Source organism: Platalea leucorodia, assembly GCF_965183815.1.
Source record: "Platalea leucorodia genome assembly, chromosome: 1".
NCBI lineage: Eukaryota > Metazoa > Chordata > Aves > Pelecaniformes > Threskiornithidae > Platalea > Platalea leucorodia.
The window spans coordinates 104419704-104442553 of NC_138823.1; the positions used below are offsets into that span (position 1 = coordinate 104419704).

The 22850-nt window shown below is 39.7% G+C and overlaps 1 protein-coding gene across 6 annotated transcripts in view; it reads right to left on the reverse strand.

The window, feature by feature from the left end:
* Positions 1 to 3322: 3322 nt before the first annotated feature.
* Positions 3323 to 22850, reverse strand: part of TGFBR1 (transforming growth factor beta receptor 1) — a 37623-nt gene continuing 18095 nt past the window's right edge. For 2 of the 6 annotated variants that reach the window (XM_082308489.1, XM_082308491.1), the window contains exons 5-9: positions 17779 to 17946; positions 17185 to 17341; positions 10798 to 10922; positions 9978 to 10108; positions 3323 to 7710 (exon numbers count right to left, since the gene is read on the reverse strand). In XM_082308489.1, coding sequence (XP_082164615.1) covers positions 7585 to 7710; positions 9978 to 10108; positions 10798 to 10922; positions 17185 to 17341; positions 17779 to 17946 — 707 coding nt within the window. In that variant the 3' untranslated portion in view covers positions 3323 to 7584. Of the gene's footprint in view, positions 7711 to 9977; positions 10109 to 10797; positions 10923 to 14289; positions 14379 to 17184; positions 17342 to 17778; positions 17947 to 22850 lie in introns of those variants that run through there. The other 4 variants (XR_014227842.1, XR_014227843.1, XM_082308490.1 and 1 more) reach the window with 4 other exon arrangements.

A 22850-nucleotide genomic window follows, 5' to 3' on the forward strand; every position in this document is an offset into this window, starting at 1 on the left:
ATCCCCCACACCGTCTATGAGTAACCTAACTAAACCACGTTGCTTAGAATCTCATTCAGTCAAGCTTTGAACGTCCCCAAGGAAGAACAGTCCGCAACTGCTCTGACCAACCTATTCCTGTGCTTAAGCACCCTCCTGGTGAAGGGTGTTTTCCTTCTGCCCAGTCAGAGCTCCCAGTCTGTGACTGCCTCCTCTTGTCCTTTCTGCTGCACATTCGTCAGAAGCGTCTGCCTCTCTCTTCTCCATAGAAAGTACAGGTGAGCACTGTGTCCTCTGCTGCCCCTGAGATGAGCGAGTAAGCCTTTCCATCCTGTCTGGAATCGTATTGACTACTTTCTTCAGCAGCAGTATGCTTAGTTCTCTGCCTGAAACCCCCAGGATGGCAGCTGCATCCAGGATGTCATCGGTGTCATCACTGCCGATGGGCACAGCCACATCAAGTGTCCACAGCCTCACTGGAGCAGGGAAGCATGTGACTATATGTTGCTACCTTTGCAGTGCACCGTTTTCATGCACTGATTAAAAAGTAACAGACTTCCAAGATGTACCTGTTAGGCGGAAAATACGGTGGATCTGCCACTCCAAGAGAGGGAAGGCTGCCGGAGGTCTGCATCCCCAGTCCGGTCAGTAGTGAGGCTGAAAACGTATTCCCAGCAGGCACACACACACAGAGGGCGTGTACGCAACACATACATACGTACGCATGGCTGGCCACACAGCGCACCCACAGGAACCAGCGGCCTCATCCTCTTCCCCTGTCTGGCTGAGCAGGACGGAGGTCTGCTAGTGGGAGCACGTACGTGCGTATGTCCAGGGTGGACCCCCCAGCAGCTGGGCTTAGACACAGTCTGCCCAGTAGCTGCCCCAGAACCCCAGCCTCCCTCGTTGCTGGTGGGGCTGCAGTCCCACTGCAGCTGCTGGCACCCGGACCCACGCTCACTCCAGCCACTGGCACTACGGACACACAGAGCCCTGTGACCCGCAGTCCCACTGCAGCTGCTGGCGCTTGGGTCTGCTCACCCTGGTCTCCCCAGTTGCTGCACCACAGAAACACAGGACCTCCTGCCTGGTCTGGCTCCAGCTGCTGCGCTCCGGCACCCCCGCGCTCCTGGAACAGAGTCCCTCACACAGGAAAAGATGTAGAAAGGGATTTAAGAAGGTAAGACAGGCTGTGCAGGGCACAGCCAGCCTGGCATACCGATCAGCCAACTATTTCCATGACCTGCCCTTTTCATCCCCTTATCCCTCTCTTTTCCCATGCTCACTCCTCTCCAGATCACCTAAACCTCTCCCCTTCCCTGCCCTTTGTTCCTCCCCTACACATCCCATAAGTCCTGCATCCTCCTTGGACTGAAAGGCATATTTCTATTCCCTTTCTCCCCTCATTTAAAAACCTACACAAATGTATTTGATATTATTATAACACAACATTGAAAATGAGTATCAACTTCTTAAACAACAATTCAACAGCTTCCACAAACTTTCTGCTGCTGGCAAGTGGAGAGCTCTTTTCAGTTTCATAATTGAGCTAATTAGAAACACATCTCAGGGATGTTGAACATTCATCTTCATATACCTATTTTAATACCAATAAACATTGCAATTCTCCACAGAACCCTATCAGCACGGCTTGCTCTGGCTTTTTTCTAAAAGAGAGGTAATGATTTCAGGTACCATGACATCTTGGGAGACTATGGATTTAAATCTTATTTTCAAGAAACTCTCAGGAAGACTCAACGCTGTGGGTTTCCTGGGGATTTCTGGACACTTTATTTGCAGTCCAGTCAAGTTAACGAAGGAAATACTGTGCCTACATTTTTCTTCCAACCTGGAAGACTGTGCCCATGCCTATGCACTTCCCCGCTGCTAGTACCAGCTAAAACATCACAGCTTGATAGATAAGGAAAGTAGTAAGGGCATTTAATAAGAACTTTGGAGTTTTTAGCTTTGTATTTAAAAGGAATCTATTTTCTACCGGGACCACCCTTAAGGTATACTATAATTACCTGGCACATTACTGTACATCAGTTACCCATTTCATAAAAACTGATAAAAAGGAAATTGCAATACTTGGTACTGCATAAAAGTGGTTTGTTTATACACTCTTTAGTTATGCTGCACTGACACAAACTATTACTTCAGTGCAGCAGGTATTAATAAGAACCTATTTCAACAGGCCCACACCTTAAAAAAAAAATTTACATCATGCAAAACCAACCAGCTGAAAGTCTGCCACTTTTCACGGTGACTTGTAATCCAAGCTCGCATGCAGACCTCCTGAATTCAGCACCTCCTCTAAAATGATCTTAAAACATCCTCACGTCTAAGTTACCTGCAGTCATTGCTTGCTGATCATGGATTTTCAGTTGTTAGGTTCAGTCCCTCAAAGCATGAAACGGAAGATTATTTAATAAAAACTAAGCTTCGTAAACAGCAACATTACTATCCTATTTCCAGGCCATACCTCTCCTCTGCTAGGAGATGTACGAGAGGGACTCAGGACGAATTTTGGTTGCTGGCAGTGGTAGGAGAGGCCTTCCTTTAGCCACTCATGGGAGAGAGGTATGTTCTCAGCCAAATAATTGTACCTCCTGTGAAAGAGTTTAAACAGGAACACAGCATTCTGAAATAGCTTTTGGCTTTCTCTGGACACCTTCTGGCTTCCCATTTTGGAGAAAGAGTTTTCTGGAAGAAGTGCTTTTTGGTAATTCTGTCTGGTCACTTCTGAGCCAAAATGAATGGATGCACTTAAAGTTATGGAAGGGCAAGATGTCGTATTTTCTGTTGTGTCTACATCTTCACCTTCCTTCAGAAACATAACACCAGCCTAAAATCAAGTTTTGCACAGAAACAATCCACTCCAACACAAGCTGATTTTACTGTGATGCACTGAGGTCAGCTGTTTTAAGTAGTCTGAAATCCTCAGCAGCGCTGTTACTTCTATGTAAATATAAACAGAGAGAAGGAACACTTTGTCATTAGTTATTTTGTCCAAGACAGAGACACCAGCAAGGTACTTATTCAGACATTATCGTAGGACACAAGGAAGATCAGGCACTTTATCATGAGATTGCTTGCCTCAGCATTCGCAAAACCCTTTATAATTTGTATACCAGCAGAAATTCCTTCTAAGCAAAGGAATTCACAGTAAACCCACATTTTGCCAGGTAAGAACATCACACCCAAACCCACACCTACCTGCAACTTCTTCCTCTGAAAGACAACTCATGCATTTTGAAAAAAGTTATTTATTTTCACTGCTTTAATCTCTCTACTGTAGTGTTAGTACTTAACATAAGCATCCACTCTTCTACTGTCCTATTTACAATCCATTGAAATGTATACTCTACAAATACAATACATTTTCAGAAATGTAAGGGAAATGCACAATTTTGTAAGGTTTAAAAAAGTGACACTCATCTGTACAGGATCCTCAAATTGTCGAAAAAGTAAAATTTACAAGGCAGTATCCACACAGCTATGTAAGGACAGGTGCTACAGTGACAAAGCAGCAAACTTGCTAATACAATAAAATACAGAAAATTAAAGTGTTTTGGGGCACCAGATAATATGTTTAGTACCGCTGAAGTTGTAAATTTAGTAATACCCATATTTCTAGAAACATGTAACTGCAAACCTGGAGAACGTTCTGAAAAATATTAAACATTATATACACATGAGGTAAATGTACCTTGGTCTTTTAAGAGGTAATTTGAGTTTAAAGCAACTGATATGGTGAAGTTTAAAAACAAAACAAAACACAAAACAATACACAAAATGATTAACACCTTGCAATCATTTCAATGGCACAATATAAACAAGGAACTAACTGAAAGGTGAATTTCATGGCAATCACACTCGGAACCACTACTGAAAAAAATAAAATAGCCTCTTATTTCATTTGACACCTTCATGTCCCCATAGTCAGCCCCAATGTCTTTACCTATATACAAAGTCTTTCTTGGGATTACAAGTGGAACCATTGGAGGGTGACACTGTGTCATACTTGGAAAGTCAGCTTGAGAAACATCCCAGAATTCCAGCTTTTAAGGTTGGAAGGTCCCTGAAGAACTCCAGCATTCCAAAAACAACGTTTGGGGCTTTTCAGCATCAGACCATTTTCAATGCTCCTTATTCTCCATGTCCATATCCACCTGGTCACAAGTCTGTAAACCAAACTGAGGCTTCAATGCTACTAAAATGTCAAATTGATTAAATCCACAAAACTTAAGTGAATGTATAATGTATGTAATATTTACAATAAACATTTGCATCAGTATTCATCAGAAACTGTTTTGGTATATACTTGAAATGATACAAAATTAATATTTTGAATGCTAAAATATTTTGGTCCCCCTGGATTTCCAAGAGCAGATCTGGTGATATTACAATCTTAATTTAAAAAATACTTACGTGTACCTGTGTCCATATATATAAGATATGATCTTACACAGGTAACATTTAAAGTTACATAATATATACAGACACAGCCTTTGTAAAAGGTGTTCAGTTTATATAATGGAAAAGAAGAACAAAGCTTGAAGTTGTGGTGTCAGAACTGAGGATACATATAGCTCTATTCAGAATTTTCCTGTTCTGCATTCCAATATGAATAATACGGTTGTCCAAAATAACATTCCTAACGTCACACACTGCATCAGGCATCCTTCCTGTGCTTTGTTTTTGCAAGCTTCTATTACAAAGCAAAAAATTAGAACAACGTAAGAATAGTTGCTACCAATTCAGGAGAATGAAGACTAGTAGGTGGTTGAGATGAGACAGATGTAACAAACCACTGTACAGCTGACTGAATAATCTGCATGCTATGATGCTGTTCAGCTGCCGTAGATTCCCTTTTAAATGCAACAGAACTGCTCCTTATATTTTAGAAAACTAAATGTTATGGCGATAAGGTTTTTTAGGTGCTAAAAAAAGCCACTAATGAAATTATTTGATGAATTATATTGGAAGCTCTCTCATGTTACCATCAAGATTACTATAAAGATCTGAAGCATGCCAGTAGCCTGATGACTCTAAAGTATGAACTGTACCATTTGTATCTCAGGTAAAGATCCATTTAGGCCTATGAAAAACTCAAAATTTAACAAAGTTAACTAATTGTTTAAATAGGAAGCCTTTGAAATTAGTATGGAGATACAGTATGATCTACTTTGATGCTGACCTGAAAGAAAATTTAAATATTTGTCTAGATCCGTGGAACTTGGTAGCGAGGCATGTCAAGTAGATAGACTTGGGAGTTTAGTTATATTCAATCATTTTTTTTAGAACAGTCATAATTGAAAAACTCCGTGGTGCACAGCTGTCCATTTGCACAAAGGCACAGTTTATTTAAAATACCTACATGAAGTAATTTTTGATCCAGCTTTGATTGATAGAGGCCTGAAGCACATAAGCCTGACTGGTCAGATAATGCCAACAAACATAAGTGTGACAGCTGTACATACATTTAAACCCAATTGTTTTCTAAGAACTTCTCTTATTTTTCCCCTGTTCTCCTGGATGCCATCTTCCAGTACAAGGAAACTCATCTACAGAGGTGGCTGAATAAAGCATTTCATTATTTGCAGTTCAACCTCTGAAGGTCTATAATTCCCACATCATTTAAAACTATCTCCAAGCAAGCACTAAGAATTTGGAAAAACACAAGAGCTAGCAAAGTGCTAAAATTTATCTTGGCTAAATCTTATGTCATCTATATAGCCTCTTCTTACTAGGGCCTATCCATCTTACTGCTTTAACTACCATATATCACAGACAACGGAACACAATCTTGACTATGCTTCTGTTAGCAACCACCCTGCCACTGCTACTAGCTTTGTGAAAAACTCAGTGGACTGTATGCTGAAGAATGAAAAGGAAGCAGAGTTAAGGTTGCCACGTGTGTCGCATAATAGGATGGATACTGATATGTTCTGGAGAGCGGGAGGTTAGGTGGCATATTAACTACCAGGCACATTTACATACTGAAATACTACAGAGTGTTTTGAGCATTAATGAAACCAACGGTCAACCAGACTCCTCCTAAAACTGCAATTAAAAAAAAAAAAATATCCTGGTAACAGTTTTTTTAGAGAGAATTTTCCATATTAATTCCCCCAGCCCCTCCAGAAGTTGTACATTTGGGTAGGAAGCAATTCAATTTCTAAATAAGTTTGCGAAAATCTTGTGAAATCCTTAAAATCTCAGGCAAATCTTGACTAAAGCCATGCATATTCTTCTGTGTTCTTATGACAACACAAGCCACTGTAAGCTTTGTTCTTCTAACTATGAAGAGGATTGCTGGAATCCTCTGGTATTTGTATCTAAAGACCTGCAGCTCACCACTTTCTGTAGCTCACCACTTTCTGTGTATGAGGCACAAAATATATGCACATAAAATTTATAAGCAGCTTTGAACTTTCTAGTACAAAAGCCCAAATAACTTCTCCCTAATTACAGGTGCACTTAATCCTCATTTAATTGCAAATATTGTTCTTTGAGCCATAAGACTCTGCAGAACTGCACAGAAAATATGCTTTTCATATTTGATTCAATGGAGTAAAATCTCCCTTAAGAATATCTTACTCCTCTTGCTACTTTTCTGAAGTAGATAGGTACTTCAAGCACTTTAGAAGTACCACTTGATAAAAAAAAAATCTTATATATAATTACGACTCATGACTTGACAATTACAAAATACGACAGTGAATTAACTAGCTTACACTATTTAAAACTCCTACAGTGGTTTAAAGAGTCAGATTTTGGTAAAATTAAAGGTATTCCATGAATTATGTACTCACTTGCTGAAACGAGTGTGAATTAGATCTTAGCTAGGCAAAGGAACTGTTGATTTTTAACTTGTATTTTTGAAACCAAGAGTACCATAGGCTTTGTACGCTCCTGCTGTTTTGCATTAAAAGACTCAAAAGCGGCACTTACTGGTATAATACAATCTATTTTGAAGGCAATGTAATGGTCTGAAAAAGTGGAAAAAAAAAACAGTAATCATGTATAAAGTATAGTTGCATAAATTATGTTCCCATAACTGAATGAGGTCAATTTGTAGATCAAGGTAAGACTCCAAAAGATATACTCCCTTAATAGCTAGCAAAGTATACTCCAGCAGTACATTCACAATCTGAATCAAAGAACCATGACAGTGGTTCAGAATAGTCAATGTACCAGCCAGGAATAAAGTTGCTTAAAGAGCCATCAATGCACTCTAGAACAATATAGTGAACCAGTTCCATTTTAAAAGTGACCTCCTTTTTTTAGCACAGTTAACTAGAAGTTAAGACCAGCTATCAACTTTCCAAATAAAAAATTATAGGTTAATAAAAATAAAACTAGACTACACCGATGTTCTGTAAGTAACCTGGGAAAGAGGTTCATAGTGCACAGAAAGGACCCAACACAACTGCTTAGCATGTCCACAAAAATCCTAGTAAGTGACGTTCCTATGAAGTACTAAAAGGCAGCAATATCCTTCTGTTCCCCCAATGAGGTAGAACAATTAACCTTCTTAACACGCCACTCTGGTGCAGATATGGATTTTTACAGTATTCTTCGGTAGCAAATCCAGGATTACATCTTTATCCCCTCCTGTTGACTAAGTTGCGATAATGTTTTCTTAATGCGCAAAGCTGTTAGCCTAGCAGCTCCATTGGCATACCAGCACTCCCGCATAATTTTCGCCATTACTCGTAATGCCTGCAAAGGAAAGAAAAGTAATTATATGCACTGCTGTCCCAACGTAGCACATGTAACCTCTGTTCTGCCTTAGCCTCTTCATGCATTTCTGAAGTCTATTACTAGTACTACATGGAAGACTGTGTTGTTTAAAGCACTCAAATTCTTACTTTATTTACAGAAAAATACAATTCTTTAAAATAGTGTAGAGAAGAACTAGTATTTTTCAGTGGAATTTCAGTTCATGCAAAAAAATTTTAACAAAAAATTAGTAGCTTGTCTGTAACTGTTTTCTGAATTTTCACATTAGACAAAGGTACACTCTTTTTTATTGTACCTCCAGTTAAGGAGTTAGTTCAGTGTATACCAATTCAGAAGTTTATCAACTGTCTTCCTCAAATTGAAGCTCTGTAATGACTGAAAATTTTCTGAAGTCTTTTTATCCTTCAAACAGCCATTCTTGGAAATCTATGAATACGACTAGACAAGTAACAATGCAAATAACAAAAACTGAAGATGAAATAAAGTAATAGCTCTACGTTCCAAGATTTTATGCTCAAAGCTGTATTACGTTGAGATGCTAAGTACGTTTGCAGGATTGGAATGGCAGCATTTAAAAAATGAGTCTAAAGTCTGTCAGCGCATATCATTGCCTGTCTCTCCTACCTGCGCTCCCTTGCCCAATCTTTTATCTCAGGCCTTCACTCATGTATTCATTTCACAAGTGCCACAACCCAGTTTCCTCTTCCATCTGAAGTACATCATATCTCATCAATCTCTTACTCTTACTGTAGTCTACTGCAGCTATTCTCCTAAGCTCTGAATCAGAAAGCATTGGTTCTAGCCCTAGTTGGGTTCCTAGAGCAAGCAATATGACCAAAGTTGGCTGGAAAGGCAAGAGCTCGCTGCTGTGCATACTACTGCCTGTGCAGTGACTACCAGCATAATGAACTGGCCCCAGAATCAGGTAAGCACTTCTACAGACGCATGGTCAGGCGTGGTCGCTACATGCACACTTCAGTTCTAAGTCTTTGGCTTACTAGAGTCTCAGCTTCCCAATAACTGTGTTAACCTTTCAGCAAGCACATACAGTGCAAGTTCTGAGACACACAAAGTACTATGGCCACCAGAGCTTTGGATGAAAATTCCTAAAGGCATTTACTGGTTTGGCCAATCTGTAGGATGTTCCTTTACCACACAAAGATAGGGTGAAGAACCCTGAGTGAGCTAGTTCCAAGCGAACATTCACATGAGGCAGCACAGCACTGCTGAAGATACCATTTGCGTCTGAACAAGCTGTGCTGGCAGAGTATTGAGCTGAAACTAGGAAGTCCACTTCCTGCAAGAGATAACCAGCCTAGTTACAAACCAATAGGCACAAACCTGATTATCTCACGTATCTTTACCCCTGTTGTGGGTTAACCCCAGTAGGCAGCTAAGCCCCAGACAGCCACTTGCTCACTCCATCGCAGTGTGATGGAGGAGAGGATCGGGAAGGCAAAAGTAAGAAAACTTGTGGGTTGAGATAAAGACAGTTTAATAGGCAAAGAGGGAAAACCAAACCAAAACAAGGAAAAACAAGTGATACAAAAACAATTGCTTACTACCATATGACTGATGCCCAGCCAGTCCCTGAGCAACAGCAATCCCTGGAAAACTCCCCCCTCTCCCAATTTTATTGCTGAGCGTGACGTTGCATGGTATGGAATATCGCCCTAATCAATTTGGGTTAACTGTCCAGCTGTGTTCCCTCTCAGCCTCTTGTCCACCCCCAGCCTACTCAACGGTAGGGGGGCACAGAGTGACAAATGGAAAAAGCCTTGAAGCTGCGTAAGCACTGTTCAGCAATAACTAAAACACTGGTGTGCTATGAACCTGTTTTGGTCACAAATCCAAAACACAGCACCATACAGGCTACTATAAAGAAAGTTAACTCAATCCCAGCCAGACGCAGTACAACCCCCAGTTGTACTATTTATTTGCAGTGATGCTTCCCGTATAATATAATTCAGACTAGCTTTAATTTACATTAGTGTCACCTATGCTTCACAGGAAGGGATCCTAGAATCCTCCACACAGGATTAGCTATTTTTTCTCTGAAATTACATTAAATATTAACATATAACCAAGGATCAATGACATTCAGTAAAGCCACAATGACCAGAATGAAATTAAGTTCTCCTAGAAACAACCCTTCTCCCTTCAACAAGCAGCACAATTTTTAAGCCATTGAAATCAATAAAAGCTCTAGTGTCCATTAAAGCAGCTTTGGCAAGGTTAGTTAATACCTCACAGCTCTGCCATCTGTTTGGAATATTGGGCCTTAACTTCTGCTCACACACAACTTTCCTCATTTCTTCAACAGAAGGATCTGAAGGAACAAGGTCATAGTATGGCAACTGGTAATCTTCATGGATTCCTGTAATAGGTTGAAAATAGCTTTGTTTTAGCTAACACTAAATTACATATTCTTCACTTTTTAGTGTTCCTTATCAGTACCCTACCATTTTCTTTTCTGGTTTTCATTTTTAAAAATTACATTACAATAACTGACAAATAAATAAATAAAAAAAAATCCTTAACCATACCTTAGGAGTGTTTACATTACCCTCAAATTTTTAATTTTGAAACTTATATATTTGGAAAAGATGGAAGCTATGTCAAAGCTTTCATATACTATACTAAAAGACACGCTTCTGGGACTTATAACAGCATGTTTTATTTTAAGTAAGATATGGATGTTATCTGAACACATTCTAGCTTGCCCTTACTTGCGGTGTTTGCCCCTTGCTCTCAAGGGCATTTAACTTCACCCTTTTCTCCCCTCTATGTAAAAGTTTTAGAAAAAAATTAATATTTCTATTTTCATTTATATTTATATTATATTTTTCTATTAATATTTCAAGGATATTTCCTATGGTTCATCAACTTACAAAGAGGATGAATAAACCAGTCATCATTTACAGGATTAACAGTTAGAAAGTCTGAGACATAATGGCTATTACCTTGCACCATTTTTAGAACAAACTGTTTACTCAAACTTATTCGGGTTCTGTAAATTACTTATAATTCCTTAGTATGTCCAATTTTGTAAAGATTGCCACATACCACCAATTGAACATCGCCGAGCTATTTCCCAAAACACTAATCCCATTGCATAGATGTCTGCTCGTTTGAATGACTCAAAATGTTTCATATTTATGGAATCATCTAGAACTTCAGGTGCCATGTACCTATTTGCAATAAAAAAAAAGAAAACATTTAATTTCATAAATACTTACTGTAGAGAAAGTTCAGTGCTATGATCAGATCAAAACCAAATTTAAATATTTATATGGAAAAGGATATAAAGGAAAATCTGCTTCATTAAGGTTATCCAGTCAAAGACCTGTCAGTGTAAAGGGAATAAGTAAACTGAGAGGAACAAGCAAAGGAATAGGGGGAATAAGTAAAACATGAAACAATAAGCAAAGAGCCATAAACCTCATAGACACAGGATAACAGAGTCAATGACAAAGACCAAAAGTCTCCAGTTGCTAACTGACGGGCTATTAAGAAACTCCAGGCCTAGCTTTAGAGAGGGCCAGTCTAGATGTTGTAACTGCTCATAAGTGGGAAACAAGAGGAACATAAGGATTGTGGATATTCAAGGGAGGCCTGTGGGAGTATGCAATGCTTATCAAGGAATGTTTAGAAGGGTAACTGGGAGGAACAAAAGTGGGGAAGCAGATAGAAAAGGATTTCAAAGGGACCAGTTGCATAAACAGTTGCTAGTCACCGTGCTTGTCTGACCAAGCCCTGCACCTGCTCACTGCAGTGTATCCTATCTTCTTATTAAATCCTAACTATCTTTCTATGCAATCTCACTCTCAACCCCATGTGCACATCTGCTCTAAGGACTACGTGCCATGAATTCAGGGCTGGTAACTGGAGTCAGACAAGGGATGAAGTTGCCCTTGGGCCTGGAGTACCAGCAGCTGGAGAGAAGGAGGCTCTCAGCATCAAGGGCTGGAAGGGGAACTGCAGATCCTAGGAGCGTGCGTCCACAGCTCTCAGGAGCACATATCTAGAGCTACCGTGGGGGGATCAGCGTGAATGAATTCTGGGCCAGCAACTGCAGTCAGACAGTGGGTGAAGGCACCCCTGGTGCCAGCAACTGAAGCAAATGAGGGTCTCTGCTTCAGCCACTGAAGTGGGACCATGGGTCACAGGCTTCACAGTCACATGCTTACAGGTACCAGCTACAGAGGAGAACCAGTATGAGAGAAGCAGAGTAAGGGCTTCTCAGCACCAGCAACTGGAGTGGGAATCACAGGTCATAACGTCTATGTGCCTGGGTGTCAGCTGCTGGGGTGCACCAGAAGGTTTGCATTACCCCCAAACCTGGTATGCATGGCAGGTGTGCATAGGTGTAAGTAACTAGCAAACTCCAAGCTGGTCTAGCCAGCAAATAAGTGGCCCAGGCAGGGACATTTGACAAGGGGAGGGCCTGCACTGGTACTGGAGGGAATCCATGCATGTAAGTGTGCATACAAGTACATGCATCTGTTTGCTACTGTGCGTTAACCCAGCCCACCTGGTGACTAGGAGACCTGTGGAGCACAGAAGAGGGCATTAGACACACTGAGGGTTGTACTGATAGTTGATGGATTCATAAACATGCATGGGCTTGTGAGGCTACAGAAGGGTATGTGTTTTCACTAATGAAGTTCAATCCTGATCAGCTGAAGAGAAGGAAGAAGACTTGGCTGCCTATACTTATATTTTATACAAGTTCTGACAGTGTTTTATGTGGGTGTTGAAGACAGCACATGGTGTATAGCAATCTGTGTAATCAACCCTGTCAGTACTGTATGTGTCTGTGTATGCCCAGCCTCACTACTGGTTGAATCCCAAGTAAGAAAGCAGCAGCCACATCCATGGGCCTGGGATGGACAGAGCCCCAGCCCCTTGGACACACCAGGCTGCGCTCCAGAGGCCAGGCAGGAGGAAGCCTCGGCTCCTGGAATCTGCCAACATATAGCAGCCACTTACAACATCCCCTAGCAAGACTAGAGAGGGGACAGACATGAAGGGCTGGTTAAAAAAAAAGCAGCACTGTTAAGGATTCCTTGGGAACAAAGGCTCCCTACCATTGCGGTAACTGATTCTTCATCATACAGTCTGTAAGTCCCATCATAAACTATGCCAGGCTTTTTTTTTTTTTTTATTTTAAATAGTAAATCCTATTTGGGTTACACGTTAACATCTGTGCTCACAAGAGGAGCTTACTTTATCAACATTGCCTGCAATAGAAAAATTTGTGACAAACTTTCAACTGAGAAACAAGGACTGAAAACTGGTCATGGCATTCAAGTGATTGTTACCTTGTTTAGTGACTAGGCCTAACGTGGGAATATCAAGCAAAATGTCAGCGTGGACTGCATTGTGAGAGTTACTGACAGCAGCATCCCCCCGGCTGCTGGAAAGAATGAATGGTATTTGCTGCATCAGTCAACATCAGTTGTAGTATTGCTCTCAATCTGGTATAGCTCTGGCAGCTAAATCCAATATGTAATGTTTAGCAGAGTTCAGTGTGTTTTTCCATATCACTGCCCTGTCAGTCTCAAGCTGACATATTAATGAAGCAGGCACACAATGCCACCAGGGCTCTGGAGAGCACGGTTGACTTGTAAAAAAGCAACACGCATGGAGTACTGGAGTGGAATACACTGTCTGGCAATAGCTCAACCTCTGGAACAGCCACAGAAGCCTATGCACAATTTCATGTAATGAACATAATACTAGGATTTTCTTTTCCTAGTACCAGGGATGGTAGGCAGAATACAAGGCACGCTACTTAAACTTCAGGACTATCAGACCTTTCAGAACTCTCTCAGCTCTACTGTGTCTTATGGAAATGACGTACATACAAGAAAGCAAGGGCTATCAACAAAAGAGCAAAAATGCAGCCAGTAGTCAGAACTTCAACAGGTAGCTGACATGAGAGTTCTCCTAAGCTCTGTACAGGCATATAAATTCCCCACAAGTGATAAACACAACACAAGCAGAGATCAACTGTCCTTATAAAGAGGAATTTAAGGCTCACTTTGACAGTATTTACTGAATGGAAGAGTCTTAAGTTTATATACGTCACAATCTTTGCTATGGACAAGGCTCAAATTATTCTGGGCCACACATATCAAAAACTTTATCAAGACTGAAAGATTGTGCTGAGTGTTTTAATGCTCTCCAAGGATTTTGCATTATTGGATAATCTTCTTATGCTACTTCATGTACTTGACAGTATAGTGATCAGCTTTGGGTCTACAAGAAAGAATATTTAATCTATCTTAAGATCACATGGGGATGAGAGGGGAGACCAAACCAAAAAGCCCAACCATGTTGCAAGACTCTCAGCCAGAATCACTTATACAAGCAGTAAAGGAGATTGTCTCAGTTTCTGTAAATCATCCTAAGGACAAGGGTTTTAACAGAAAAGACCATAAGAGGCCTGTATGGGGCAATGAAGCTGAATCCATACTGTCAAAAGAAAAATCCCATCCCCCGCCCCCCCCCAATGTGACTTCCATTGAATTTATTGGCAAATTGACCTCTTACCATGATCCTCCATCAATGCATTTAGATTGGCTTTGGCTTCCATAACACAGAATGGTGACTGACTGCTCAAAAAGTCTGAGAGATTATTGCTGGAACAAGAGAGGCGAAAGGCAAGTAGGTCATCTAGTGTGGTTAGCAGATTAGCCGTTTCACGGCTATCAGACAAAAGGGAGAGAAACATGCATCTCCTTATCAGCTTATATATTGGAAATGCATTGCTTGTCAGAAACAGTAGTTTTAGGTTCTGGAGAGAACTACTCTACACAGACTACCTTTGACCTTCTGAACAAGGTCTGCAGCTCAGCACCCTCCAAGAATGAAAGGACAGGTCTACAAAGAAGTTTAGAAATTATGTTGAGCGTGGCCTTGCCAAACTTTGGGTGTCCGCTGACCTCTTTCCCCCACCCCTTTTAGTCCAAAAGCTCTGTATTAGTTGCCTAAGTTTCTTGTACAACATATAGGGAGCTTGGTGTCATCAAACGGGACCCATACACAACACACCAAGTGCGACATCTCCCTTCACCAAGCCTGTTCTCCACAAGCATAGCTAGAATTCTGCTCATGTTAGGTTTAGGTAAACTGCAGAAAAGCACTCATGTTAAGGTGGAATTTGCAGCCAAACTTCTTTTAAAACACAGCCTATTTCAACTACCAAAAGTAACAGTTGGGCCACACTTCTCGAGGCGGGGGGGGGGGGGGTGGGGGGAAAGAGAGAGTTAGTCTGTTTTTTACATGCCTCAGGGAGTGAGAGAGGGCTTCTATTTCCTTCTCAGTTTAAAGCTCACATTCCCTGCTTTATGCTGCAGGCTGAGCTGTGAAAGCACACAGTTCACACCCTGTGGTAGAGCTAAGCCTCTGAACAGAAAAAGATTCATTCAGAGAGAAGGATCATCAGTCTGACTCAGCACCTAGACCACTCACCCAAGAGTGAGCCTTGCTTACTCCCTAGACCATACATTTTTACAACAGACAATCATTAGAAAAGTATAAACTTAGTCAAATCTCCCTGAACTTGCACACAGAGCTTCCATGTGCAGAAGAGGTACCAGCAGTGGCAATCGATGGGAGTTAAAATTGAACAGGTAAGATCCAAACTTTATTATGAAAAATTAACCAGAGGTGCAGTTACTTACCTAAGAATGCACAAGAGGGAGGAAGAGGGGACCAAGCCTTTTATGAGAATGAAAAATTTTCAGAGAGGTAGAAGTGACTGACATCTTTAAAGTAGGAAATAGACTTAGTCCTACTGCTGTACACTGCAACAAGCAGGGGAGTTACTACAGCTTTACCCTTGTGAAGAAGCATAAGGCAGATGAACAAGCAATTTAATAGCGCCTATGCAAGAAGAAGATCTTGTAAGTGGGATATACAGACACAGCTGAAAGGATGCTTTCTCCAAAGACTAGACTAAAGAAAGTAACTGATTTGTACATCCTTTTTCTTTGCATGTAGGTGTAGTAGAAAATAGTAAGTCACACGTGGTGTGCACCCTGCACACAGCTAAGTTTGCAATGACAAATTCCAAAGTAGTCTGCTGTTTTACTATCAATGATTACTGGAGACTTTGAGAAGGAATAATGACCACTACTTTGTAATCTAGTAGTAGTTCAAAATAAATCTCATCTGACCATTTGTGTGGTATTTTTAAAGTTGGCAAAGGACTAGTACAGCAGAGCTTTAGAACAAAGTAATTTCAGTGATATAATTGCCAGTAAAACAAACTTTTAGTACATGTTCTGAAAGCTTTTGTTCACTGAGCCTTAAAAATTTTTTTTTCTTCCAAAAAGCCACAGCTAAAGGAGCATCCTAGTTCATTGTAAAACCCCAATCACACACCCCTCCCTCCCCTGCAGTATCACTCACTAAAGAAATATACAAAAAATACATTTTATGTATGGATTGGAGATTGGGCAACATCAACACAGAATTTTCTCCAACACTGCTAGGGCACATGCTGAAGTTAATAATTTACAGCCCTGAACCACTGGGCTTCCACAAATTTCTCCGTGACAGGCATACAAACTTCAGTTTGACATACCAGTGAACCTACAGGCATCAAAAAGACAAAAAGCTGCCAAACATCGCACAACTCTGTTGCTGTGGTTCCCTTTTAGTGCTGCTATCTCTGTATACTGTATAGCTGCACGAATTACTAAAGGAAATTAATCTTCTCTTCAGAACAGCTTCCAGTTTTTATTGTCTGAAGGTCCAGTAATGATAAATTATAGCCAATAAGTTTAATTGCACTTGTGTTGGAGTTAAACAGCTCTGAGTTCTTTTGAGGACCAGAAAAATCCATATTCCCAAATTCAGAAGTAGGCCTTTAAAAGAAAGGGAGTATACTGACTCATCCATTGATAATTTATGCATTAGATGACAAAGATGATTGCTGGTTTAAGTTCTCTTATTTCTCTCAAAAATATGATCTCATGAAAGCCTGCACCTTGTATGTTTAACACATAGGCTTCACACTGAAAAAAATCCAGCTTTTTACTTCCATTGTCAATATCCTATCTTATACTCCAGATCGGGCTGCAAGCAACATTTCCATGCAACACAAGTCAAAAAGAATAAAGATAGAGACTTCACGGCTGTAAAACTGTCATTCATGAAACCTCCTAATTGTTTTAATATATACTTGTGCCCTACAATATTTTGCAAGTTTTCAGTATTTTACACATGCTAGTAATAGATGCCATGATTCAACAAGCTTCTTAAGCACCTACTGTCTAACTAAGTTACCAGCTGGCAAGGAAGTGCCTAGGAACTCTACCTGCCATTATTTACATTTTTCTGCTGCTTGTGTTTGTACCCACAAAAATCTTCTATATGGGACAACAAAAAAAAACCAAATCATCATAAAAGACGCATGACACATCACGTTAATGATTTTACCTTTTTGTTCCCACTCTGTGGTTTGGGGCAATATCAATTGTGTCTGTGGCTGAATCGTGCCTAACTGCCAATCCTAGGTCTGCAATGCAGCATGTTCCATTCTTTTTTACCAATATATTTTTTGATTTCAAATCTCTGTGGGCAATCGCTGGTTTGCCTGTAAGGGGAAAAAAATAGAAATAACACATCTGTAAAAGAGATAATTGCTATTATTCTAAGCCTGGTGCAGATTTTGTTTGAAGTTACAGAATTCCTTCCAGTTCTGCTGCTTTATGTGTATCAAGGTAACTCCTGAAATCATTAATTGTGGACTGGCTGTCCGTCCAGAAAAGTGGCTTAAATGTCTACCGTATCACTCCACTCTACTGCTCCTTTCCCTCTTCCTGCAAGTATTTACTGCATACACATACTACTTGCCACAAGAACATTTCTAGTGTCTCTGGAAATAGACCAAAGCTGTGCAAAGCAACTACACCCTGAAAAGGTTGAATGTTCTAATTAAGAAGAGAATTATGGCAGAAAGAGCTACATATATGTCATTTTTAAAAAAATCCAGTATTAGCCACATGACAGGCTGAATAGTTGTAAGATTACCTTGCGTGCCAACAATTTCCATGTGAAGATGAGCAAGACCACTGGCAGTGGACAAAGCTAATTTTATCATTCCTTCCACTGTTACTGTATACCTGTTCAGGTAATCAAAGAGTGATCCATGCTCATGATAGTCTGACACCAACCACAGCTGAGTCCACGTACCATTGTCTGCAAAATAACACTGGCATGAATACCACACATACACACAAAAAAGACAAGCAAACCATATATGTCACTTTTATACAATACTTATGAAGTACAAATTATGTTTTGCAAGTAACCTCAACCAATTAGACTCTTAAATCTTTACTTCTATCCCTGTACTGTATTTACTTTAAATACCTCTGTAAGGGCTGGGACTACTATACAAGACCTTCTGAATAGCTTAATGAGTATTCTTTTATTTAAAGTAAAAGACAATCAATAGAAAGCCAATGTCACCACGATTCTCAGGTGAACTATTCAGGGTATTAGCCTTTCCCTAACATTTCTGCTTTGGGGGAACAGTACTGAACGCATGATGCAAAACTAATCCTGTCACTATTGGTCTAGTACAAGGCTATCCATAAAAGAAAAAAGTGTCTTTCAAGCTTTGCCCCATAACTCCTTCAGTCTTCCCATAACCTATCCGGCCTCAGCCTGGGAGACAATTTACACAGTTACCAGCAGCTGGTGGATTTTTCCTCCTGGAGTGGAAGCTTTCAAGCAGCTATAGGACACATTACTTCAAAAACAAAGTCAAATCCCGCCTCTGGTGACCTCTAAGTTGCTGGCCAAAATTGAGGTCTCCAGGAGGCACAACAGTAAAGAGAATGAAAAACACCAATTATGAGAAAAACAGTTTGCTGTTACGATTTTTTTACTGAACTATGAAAAACAAGACAGGCCATAATACATTTGCAGATATCCCAAGGCATACAAATGACAGATAAGAACTAAATGGATCACATTATTAAACTAGTGGACACAAAATACCTTGAAGTTTAAGCCACAGAGAGAAGACTATTAAAGGAATTCAAATCAAGAGGGGGGCAAAAGTTTTTTCTTTTTTTCCTAAGAAGTAGATATATACCTAGAAAAGAACAATCCTGCCACCAAATAGGTTTTCCAATTTTTTTTTGTTATAAAAGCAACTCTAACGTGGCAGATCTAGAAGTGTTTTTATAGCTAGCTGCTTTTGTAGAAGAGTGTTTTAATCTCTTTAAGAGACTAGTTATCCCACAAAAGATTTCAGTTGGACTTCTGTCCTGAATTTTACAGCCACTGTTCCCTAAGAACAAGTGAGGAAACTCAGCACAAGCCAAAAAGATATCTCATGACGTGGTAGTCCCTAAGGATTTTTAAAATGCATACTTCAAGAACTAAATATGAAGAATAGGAAGGAGAGAAGTGAATTCAGAAATTAGTTCCTATCATAAACATACTGAAAAATTTTTAGTTTCCAAATAGGAGGTTCTTACATTTCCTCCCCCTTTTCCTCCACCTCCCTGCAAGGAACATACTTGGCCCAGAAAAGTCAGAGGCACAAAATGCCTGATGTACAGATTGACAGAAACTACCTTTATAGTAGTACTTGTGCTTATCTTTAAATAAGCACTTGGGTGGGGGTGGGAAAACCTTCAAGGATCCCTTCTACTTGGATGTTTCTAGGGAGGCTAGTGATGCAATTAAAAATAATTAAAAAGCCACCAAATGCTTCAGAGTAGGGAAATAAAAGTCTAATCTACATTCAAACAATTCTCATAATGGAAAGAGAATTCTGCCTTGCTACATTCACAGAATAGTCTCAACTAAGTTGTTAATTTAAACAGGCAAAAGAAAAGAGTCAAATGCTCTAACCTGTAAAAGACTGTTAGAAAGCTGCTATTGCAATGGAAAGCTTCTTATATGTCCACAGAAGTGACCCTAAGCTTTGTTTTTTAAAAGAGAAAAAAGGAAATTAAAGATTTAAAAAAAAAAAAAAATCTTCAATTATTTCATAGTTAGGACTGCTACTTCTTTTGCTACTTCGCATATCCAAGCATGAACTCGTAGAACTCAACATACTTTTAAATGTGACTTTTTCCAAAGAGAATTATGGCCTCTGAAAAGTCAATCCAACAGTACTGGATTCAGTGAACCAGTTTTACAGAACCATTAGAAATAGGTACGTGTTCACAGGAATATAAAGGTGCTCTGAAATACATAGAGTCAAAGAGCTCCAAAAAGCTGTAGAAGTTCAAAATAAACTAATTTAATCAGTTCAGAATATTCTCTTCACTCAGTTTTATTCTACTGCTTCACCAGGTATGGCCCTACATTGTCTGAAATAATCCTCTCCTGGGCATTAACACTATACACACTCATTGCTTGATCCTGTATTTGATTTCTTCTCCTGTTTCTTATGAATGGGATACCTCAACAGGTGTCTAAACTAGACAACAGTAAGTATGGAATTTTAAGTAGTCTACCAGACCTGTTGTGTTTAAACAGATCTTTTAAAGATGTTGCAAAGTTTCTGAGGAATTATCATTGCTTTGAATCAAAATTATAGTGTCTTTGCTACTCATTACAGACCCTTCTACTTCTGTTTTATCTTATCTATTACCCACAAGTCAATATTCAGCCTGTTTTTACCTTCCTTTCAAATGAGAAAAACATAAAGCTGGGCTTACTATCCATTCTGAAAAGAGCCATGATTCTTTCCTACTGTTGTCATTATTTGTGGCCCTCCAACCAGATTTTAAGAAGGGACAGTGTTACATCCAAGCTTATATGAATAATATTAATTACAGACAAGCTGAAATGCAGCAATAAGTACCATGTCCAACTATTAGACAGGACCTACCACATTTTCTTTACCTTGCCACAATTGACAAGCTACACATTCATTTAGCGATCTAAGCAGAACATGTTATGATGAACTTCAGTCTTCTTATACTGTTGACAGTAGTTAATTATTACCAAGTTATAATTAACCAACCCTGAGTATTTTTGGCTGCACAGTAAACAGCATCTGCCATGAAGCTTACAATCACAGGATTTGCATTATCAGGTAAGAAAAAGTAATTACACTCAGTAGTAATTACATACAGTAGCACAGCCTTCCATGACAGGGTAACCTAATTTAGTTAATATACACACCACGATCAAGAATCTCAAGCAATTTCAGAATTTTCAAGAACATTACAAACATTTATGTATGTTCTTGGAAACCTATTTAAGAGATTAAGAGATGAATTACGGTTATTTCATCTGTTTGCATGAAACCTGAAAGTATTTTAGACCATGAAAATCACGCAGAAGGTTTTTCTTTTGCAGTTCTAACAAAATTTGAAATTCTGAGTAAAGAAGCTTTCAGATTTGTTGTTAGAAGACTGATTACAGTTTGAGAAAAGCATTAGTGGAGTCCAAGCAACATCCATCTTAGACAAGCTGCCTCCTGAAGAAAGGCATTTATGACAATTGCTTTATCAAATATATAATCAAGTTTCAATTAAAATTGAATTGACTGATTTCACTTAAGTGAAAAATGCTTTTTTCACATTGGTACTAGCAAAACAAAAATTTGGACTTGGCACATGCTTGTTTTTAAATTAAATACTAAGTTTTAAGGTGTGACAGTATTGCTTGGTACAAGAGTTTTGAACTGCAGACTTATATTCCAAGTTAAATGTTTAGAAGAAGTTACAGAAACTGCCTAACTGCATGTGTTCTCTAGCATCATGTAGTAAAGTGTTTCAAAGCAGAGTGGGATATATTAGCTTTTTTGGCATGCAAATAATGTAACAGAAAAGAGAGGAAAAAGCAGTGAAAAAATCAGATACAGATAGGATGTATAACTAGAAAACTTAGAAATGAGATATTCAGGAAGATGTTGGGGAAAACACTTTTGTCTGTGGCTAGAAAAGGACTGATGTTGTTAGTGAAACAGCTTGGCTCTATCACATTGAGACAGTTATCCAATTAAATTGATGAAAAGCACTTGAGCTGTGTAGATTAGCAAGATCTTGCAGTCACATTCCTTCTTCTCAGGCTAAAGCCAGAGCTTCAAAAAGAATAAATGGCTCAAATATTTTTCTCAAGAGGAAGGAATTCTGCTCATTTCTGTGCAGTATTGCCTTGCATCATTCTTGGGGATCTACTTACCAGGTAAGGTAGTCTAACTGAACAAAACTTTCACCTAGGGAAGTGCAGCTTTCAATATAGAGGAAGGAACAGAGAGGCCAAAGTGTTTTAGTGCATAAAGTTATTTGAAAGTGTGCAGTACAAGACTTCACCTTACTTGTAACATGACTACAGACAGTTATGGTTACAGACAGCTAATCCAGGAAAACCTTTAGTACTGTAAACAGAGGTTGCTGCCACTGCTCTTCTGCTAGTAGAATAGTGCAGGTAAGTAGTCCCTGATACAGTTTACAATTAAGTATCTAGGTTAGAAAAAAACAAAACAAAAAGATCCACCCAAAAACCAAACTATCTGTTTAGGTGGTTCAAAACAAGGCAGTATTTGAAAGTTAGCATATACTCCTGGCTAAGTAAAGAGCTACCCAGAACACAAATATGCTAGCCAGCCAGAACACAACTGCAGTTAAAATCATTCATGGCTTCTCAGCCCTCAAGCTGGCTTAACAGCAGCACCTATTTCCCAGTAAATTTTGGGATGGGAAAGCAGACAGATTGAACCAGCTCCTGGAGCCTTCTGAACACCATACAGCTGTGCTGAAGTAGAGGAGGAGAATGTGCCATTAAGGCACGTGGAATGTCTAAACGGTGTAGTAGAACAAGGAGTAAAGACAGTAGTTCAGTCACAAGCTTTGTGACTCCACCATCTGAACTGAACGCCACTGACTTAGCTGATATATCTGTGCTCGCAAACACTTTCTAAGCTACACATGCACCCTTCTACCTGAAGGCACCCCCCCTAATTTTACAACTGCAATGGCCAGACAGATGTTCCCCAGGAGTTGTGAAAAATATACAGTTGTGTTAAGAGGAGACCTAATTAATGCCTTTACTAGTAGCGAGAATTGCAGCACGACACCGGCCCACGTTTACACCACAAACTACATGTTAGGAGATATGAGTCCTCA